Below are 7,328 nucleotides of genomic sequence, written 5' to 3'. Positions count from 1 at the left end.
TTGAGATCTATGTAGTCGACGCACATGCGCCACTCGTCCGTGTTCTTTTTCTGTACTAAAACTGGGTTGGCTAGCCAATCTGGATGAAAGATTTCTCTTATGAATCCGGTTGCCATTAAATTTGTAATTTTTTAATTGCTGCCTTCTTGTCGAGTGAGAATCGTCATAGCCGTTGCTTCACAGGTTTGGAGCCTTCATTGATATCAATTCTATGCTCAGCCAACTCTCTTGGGACACCTGGCATGTCGGCCGGCTTCCAAGCAAAGATATCTTTATTGTCCCGAAGAAAGTTGGTGAGCTCAAGTTCCTATTTTGCCGAGAGGTGGGCACTGATGGTTACCATCTTGGAGGGATCACTGGTGCCCAGGTTGATTTGCTTAACGTCGGCTTCTTTTGGTGGTGCAAGGATGCTGGGCTTTTTAGCCGGGATCTCTAGTTCTTCTGGGTTCATTTCTATAGCAACAGTGGCTATCTCTTCTCTACCACTGGCGGCTTGTGCCTTGGCTGCAATTTGGATTGCCTGAACATCGCAGTCAAAAGCACGCTTCAGATCACTTTGGAGAGAAAGAACACCGTTGGGCCCTGGCATCTTAAGCAAGAGGTACGGGTAATGTGGTATCGCCATGAACTTTGCTAATGCTGGACGCCCAAGGATAGCGCGATATGATGATTCGAAGTCTGCAACTTCAAATTTGATAAACTCTGTACGGTAGTTTGAGGGAGTCCCAAAAGTAACCGGTAGAGTGATTTGTCCAAGTGGCATGGCTGCCTTGCTGGGTACTATCCCATAGAAGGGACACTTGTTGGGGTAATCATCCCGGCGAGTTGTAGTCCCATCTTGCTTAGTGTTTCTAAAAAAATGATGTTGAGTCTGGCTCCCCCATCGATTAGTACTTTTGTGATGGTCATACCGATCATAGTTGGATCTAGAACCAGTGGATAATGACCGGCATTCCCTACGCTAGTCCATTGATCTTCTCTTGAAAACTGGATTGGATACTGTGACCAATTGAGGTATCTTGGAGTAGCCGGTTCTGCCGCCATGATGGTCCGTAGAGCCAGCTTGTCTTGATGCTTGCTTCTAGAACCTAGGACCCCAGCAAAGATCACTGCTACTGTCCCCCTAGATTTTTGGAATCCCTTATCTTTATGGTTGTCTTCATCTTTTTCTGATTGTCTTCTTTGTTGCTCCCCTTATTATCTTTTCTTATGTACCGATTAATGAAGGTGTAGCAATCTATGATGGTGTGATTTCCTTTAGGGTGCCAGATGCAATGCATGTTTTCAAAGTCTTTGTGCCTCATGGTTTGGAAAATTTCTTCGATTTGTCGGCCACCGCTATGGTGTTGTCGGGTCCACGCTTTCTTTCCTGATGTCTGATGTTTCGATGATTTTGCCTATCCGGGTTGTCTCGGTTGTTTCTATCTGGGAACCTTTCTCACATTTTCTCCTCTATAGTGATCATCTTCTCTACCGTGCGTCTGAATTCTTCATTGTTTCTTGGGTTTTCTTTGCAAAAGTGTCACACTAAATTTTAAGGATAAAATTGAATGCACAAAACTCGTGTGTGCCCAGGAATCAATCACACACACAAGCTGACAAATTACATAAAGTATCATCACGGTGTCATACATCAGAGTTATAATAAAACTTAGTTTTATACATCACAGCGGAAAAATAAAAAGATAATAAAACTCTCATGGGCTTCATCACAGGGAAGGTCAACTGGTTGACCACAAGCCTAAAAATCCTCTGGAAAATCCTCACACCCGTTGTCATCTGTTACCCATCCGGGATTTTTATCCAAATATAGAAAATAAACAAGTGTAAGTACATTCCATACTTAGCAGGCTAACATGGGGTTATGAAGCTCAAAAAGGATTGACTCTGGTTTACTGCAGTTAGCATTTTTAGTAGGTCAAGCTTTTATTCTCAAGTATTATCAAGTTATGCTTAAGCTCCTATTTAATCCCATAAGAACATATATCAGTGTAAAGTGTATCATAGATCATCATAGAACATCTTAATAGATCATCATCAAGTATTTAGTTATTCTGTGAGTTTTCCGGGCCGCTCGTAACCATGAGCACGGCTGTTATAACAGTTTGTTACCCTCTACAGAGGTGGTGCACATTCACCACAAGTCATGATCCCCATATGCCCGGGTTAATTACTCCCATGTCACTACCAAGGTGAGCGGGCAGGGTACACTATGAAGCCATTTCATAGGTTTCCCTAACAAGTTAGGGCCGCTAGGTTTCCTTGGCAGGCAGATGTAGGAACCCCCCTTTCCTATGGCACATATCCATCGCGGCTATACTCATAGGAACAGAGGCAGCCCTATACCCAACATGGCAAGCCCCATTTGTGCCAAAAAGGTAACCTCTAACTAGCTAGGAAAGATCCTATTACTGAGCTAAAGTCAGAGCCATATGACTCTCCCGGTTGCACTGTCAGTCCCAGCTTTTGCCGACAGATAAGTCCTTATGGATGGCCGGGAGCAACATGAACAAAGGTCATTTGCACTTTTGCCCTATGGAACAGTTGTTATAAATCATGTTACTCACTTTGTTCCATAGTATCATTCATCAACATGTATATCAAGTTCAGTTAGAGCACTAGCAATCTACCCATATGCATTTAACCCATAGGAGACAAGGAATAGGATAAACAATCACTAGGTTGTCCTTACGGGTATCAAAATTAGACACATGCAAATGAGTAATTGATTAAAGTGAAATAGGACATCAAGGAAGGCCCATGCTATACTTGCCTTGATTCACAAACTCTTGCTAGTCCTGCTGGTCGTCGAAGAATTCTTGGTCACCGACGTTCTCCTCACCGTCTGAACGCGACCAACACGACGACATACAACATTCCAAAGGCATTCATGCAAAGCAAACAATCCTATAATTAGAATAGTACACCAACAGTATAGAAAACAAGATGAAATGTTTATAAAAGAATCTACGTCTCGCTACGATCACGTCAACGCGAAGTTCACGAAAAATGGAGCTATAACGCGAAAGTTATGAATTAAACGGCATTTCCTATAGTACTTTATTTAATTAAACCTAACCATGAAATTTAAAAGTTGCAAATTGAGTAACAGTGGTACTAACATGTAGATTATGAAATTACGAAGCTAACGCATTTCGAACGGATCAATTCGGAGCTAAAACGAAGTTTTTATGAGCAAAACAAATTGAATGGCATTTCTATAAATACTGAAAACGTATTTTGAACAAGAACAGTGCACTTTACGTTTTCAAAACGAGAAAGCGTAATCAGCGAAGTGCGCTAGGGACTGCGGGTTCTATTTTCAGAAAACCGAGGGGCTCTTTAGCATAATCACCCGCGAAGGGGTATCTTCTAACGTGAGCCGTCGGATTTGAAATGAACGGCCAGAAATCGATCCGAGGGAGAGAGAAAGAAAAGGTGGCCGGAACAGTAGCTCCCGCGGTGGCTCTCCATGGCCTGCGGCGTGAAGCTCGCCGGAGTGCACGGTTCGGGGGCCACGGTCCACGGTTCGATGAACCGAGAGCACCAGGAGAGAGAGGGAGAGCAGGCGAACACGTCTAGGCTGATACGGCGGCCGGAGGACGCGGCTGACAAGGTGGCGGACATGGCCGGCGGCAAGGAGCTTCCTGGCGCATGCGACAAGGACATACAAACCACAAAACGAGAAATAAATTGAATGGGGAGAGAGAGGGGAGAACTGCGAGGCTCACAGCGGGGAGAAATAGGGTCGACGGTGGCTCGGAGTCGGCGGTTCACGCGGAGGGCGGACGGTGGATCCCGGCGACCTCATTGCGGTGGTTCTCTCGGGCACGGCGACACGAGAGGGAGTGGGGAACAACAGCAGAGGGTGCGGGGATGGCCTCGGCTTCCTTTTGTAGAGGCAAGGGCGCGGGCGACGCTCCCACGATGGCGCAAGACGTGGGCGAGGAGGCGGTTGCGGCTTGCGGCTTGACTGGCGCGGTGGTTGCGGAAGGAGGGAGACGGCGCCGACAGGTGGGGCCAGGCGGTCAGCGGCTGGGCGTGGGGTGCAGGCGTGCGGCAACGGCTGGCGCCCGAGTGGGCCGGCGGGGCTTGCTGGGCCGAGCAAAGCGCGCGGCTGGGCCAGCGGTTGGCGGGGTGCTGGGCCGCAGGGCGGGGAAAGGGGAGAGCTGGGCTGCGGTGCCGGGCCGAGCGGGGAAAGGGGAGAGGGGGCCAGCGGGCCGATTTCAAGAAAGGAGAGGAAAAATGATTCTTTCCTTTTCTATTTCTTCTATTTTCCAAAACCCTTTTTAAATTCAACTTTCAATTCTTTTTGAAATCTTTAACAAATTCCAAGCATTCACAAAATGATATGCAGCAGCATGTATGCATCAAAAAGTTTCTAAACTTATTTTAAAAATTTTAATTCCACAAAATTTATTATTTCCCTGTCTTTTAATGCACACACATTTGCTTAAATAAATCATATTTACTAATTTTAAAAGAATGCAAATTTTAGGATGTTACAATTCTACCCCCCTTAAGATGAATCTCGTCCTCGAGATTCAGGTGATTGCTTACTCAAATAGTTGGGGATAAGTCTTTCTCAGATCCTCTTCTCTTTTCCAAGTAGCCTCATCCTCTGTATAACGATTCCACTGCACCTTGCACATCTTTACTGTTCGGCTTCTCGTAACTCTTTCGGTAGTTTCCAAGATCTTTATCGGATACTCTTCATAAGTAAGATCTTCCTTGACAGCAAGTTCTTCCAAAGGAATTTGTTCTTCTGGTACCCTCAGACACTTTTTCAACTGGGAAACATGGAACACATCGTGCACACTGGACAAGCTCTCAGGCAGTTCCAACTGATAAGCTACTTCTCCACGTCTCTCTAGGATCTTAAAAGGTCCTATATACCTTGGTGCTAACTTTCCCTTCATATTGAATCTTCTCACACTTCTCATTGGTGACACTTTCAAGTACACATAATCACCAATCTCGAAGGTCAGCTCTCTTCTGCGGGTATCAGCGTAACTCTTCTGTCGGGACTGAGCTACTCTCAAATTGTCTCTAATCATTCTCACTTGTTCTTCCGCGTCTCTAAGGACATCGGGGCCAAACACTTGAGTTTCTCCAGTCTGATTCCAGAACAAAGGCGTTCTACACTTACGTCCATACAACGCCTCGAAAGGTGCCATCTTGAGGCTCTTCTGATAACTGTTGTTGTACGAGAACTCTGCGTAAGGTAGACTCTTATCCCAACTATCACCATACTGAAGTGCACAGGCTCTCAACATATCTTCCAAAATCTAGTTGATCCTTTCAGTCTGTCCATTAGTTTGCAGGTGGTACGCAGAACTGAAATTCAACTTTGTCCCCAAGGATCTATGCACTTTATGCCAGAATTGCGATGTAAATTAGGTGCCTCTATCCGACACAATTTTCTTGGGAACTCCATGTAAGCACACTATTCTTTCCATGTACAACTCTGCTAATCTTGCACCATTATAGGTAGTCTTGACTGGTAAAAAGTGAGCAACTTTGGTGAGTCGATCCACTATTACCCATATTGAATCATAACCTCTTTGAGTGCGGGGTAGTCCTACAATAAAATCCATACCAACTTCTTCCCATTTCCATTCAGGGATCTTCATTGGTTGTAGTAACCCTGCAGGTCTTTGATGCTCAGCTTTTACTCTTTGACAAGTGTCACACAAAGCCACATATTCTACCACATCTCTCTTCAAACCATACCACCAATACTTCTCCTTGAGATCTAAGTACATCTTGGTACTTCCGGGATGTATAGAATAAGCAGACTCATGGGCCTCTTGCAGAATTGCATCTCGGATAGCTTTCACTTCCGGTACACATATCCTTTTCCCGAACCAAAGAGTACCATTCTCATCCATTCTGAATCTGGGTGCCTTTCCAAGCACTACATTCTCTGCTATCTCTTTAAGTTTTTCATCCTCCAATTGACCTTTGCGTATCTCTTTTTCCAAAGTAGGCTCTATCACCAATTCCATTGCATTAGTGACCAGGCCCAAGTTGAGATACTTCATTTCAGCACACAACTCTGCTGACATAGATGTTATCTGAAGTCCATTGGCATAGCTCTTTCTGCTAAGTGCATCAGCTACGACGTTTGCCTTTCCCGGGTGATAATGCACTTCCAAATCATAGTCTTTGATCAATTCCAACCAACGATGTTGTCTCAGATTCAGATCTGATTGGGTAAAGATATACTTCAAACTCTTATGATCAGTATAGATATCACTCTTATGTCCAATCAGATAATGTCTCCAGATCTTTAAAGCATGAACCACAGCTGCCAATTCCAAGTCATGAGTAGGATAATTCAACTCATGCTTCCTTAGTTGTCCAGATGCATATGCAACCACTCTTCCTTCTTGCATAAGCACACATCCAAGACCCAAACGGGATGCATCACAATATATAGAGAAGTTCTTGTTTAAATCGGGCAAGATTAATACTGGAGCTGTAGTCAACCTCTTCTTTAGCTCTTCAAAGTTTGCCTGGCATTTATCCGACCATACATACTTAGCATTCTTTTCCAACAAAGCTGTCATAGGCTTGGCTAGCTTGGAAAAACCTTCAATGAACCTTTGGTAATATCCAGCTAATCCCAAAAAGCTACGAATCTCACTTACAGTTGTTGGTGGTTTCCAATTTAGTACATCTTGCACTTTGCCTGGATCCACTGCTATTCCACCATTGGAGACAACATGACCCAGAAAAGAGACTTCCTTTAACCAAAACTCACACTTGCTCCGCTTAGCGTACAATTTATGTTCTCTAAGCTTTTGCAAGACCAACCTTATGGGTTCCGCATGTTCTTCTTCAGTCTTGGAGAATATTAGTATGTCATCTATGAATACTACCACAAATTTATCCAGAAACTCCATGAACACCTTATTCATCAGATACATGAAGTATGCGGGTGCATTGGTCAATCCAAAAGACATAACGGTGTACTCATATAATCCATACCGTGTAGTGAATGTAGTCTTGGGTATGTCTGAGTTCCGAATCTTAAGCTGATGATAACCAGATCGGAGATCAATCTTGGAGAACACATGTGCTCCTCTCAACTGATCAAACAAATCATCAATCCAAGGCAAGGGGTATTTATTCTTGATGGTAACCTCATTAAGTGAGCGGTAATCCACACACATCCATTGACTACCATCCTTCTTATCCACAAAGATCACAGGTGCCCCCCACGGGGAAGAACTGGGGTGTATGAAACCTTTTTCTTGCAACTCTTTTAGTTGTTTCTTAAGCTCTTCTAATTCATTAACTCCCATTCTATATGGACGTTTAGC

At 44.3% G+C, this 7,328-nt stretch overlaps 1 protein-coding gene across 1 annotated transcript; it reads right to left on the bottom strand.

Moving 5' to 3' along the window:
* Nucleotides 1-307: 307 nt before the first annotated feature.
* On the bottom strand, nucleotides 308-763 carry LOC136503603 (uncharacterized). Its single transcript, XM_066498626.1, has one exon. The coding sequence runs from the start codon at nucleotides 761-763 to the stop codon at nucleotides 308-310; it is 456 nt and encodes a 151-aa protein (XP_066354723.1).
* Nucleotides 764-7,328: the final 6,565 nt, after the last annotated feature.

Source organism: Miscanthus floridulus, chromosome 14, assembly GCF_019320115.1.
Source record: "Miscanthus floridulus cultivar M001 chromosome 14, ASM1932011v1, whole genome shotgun sequence".
NCBI lineage: Eukaryota > Viridiplantae > Streptophyta > Magnoliopsida > Poales > Poaceae > Miscanthus > Miscanthus floridulus.
This window is presented reverse-complemented; position numbering and strand designations above follow the sequence as displayed.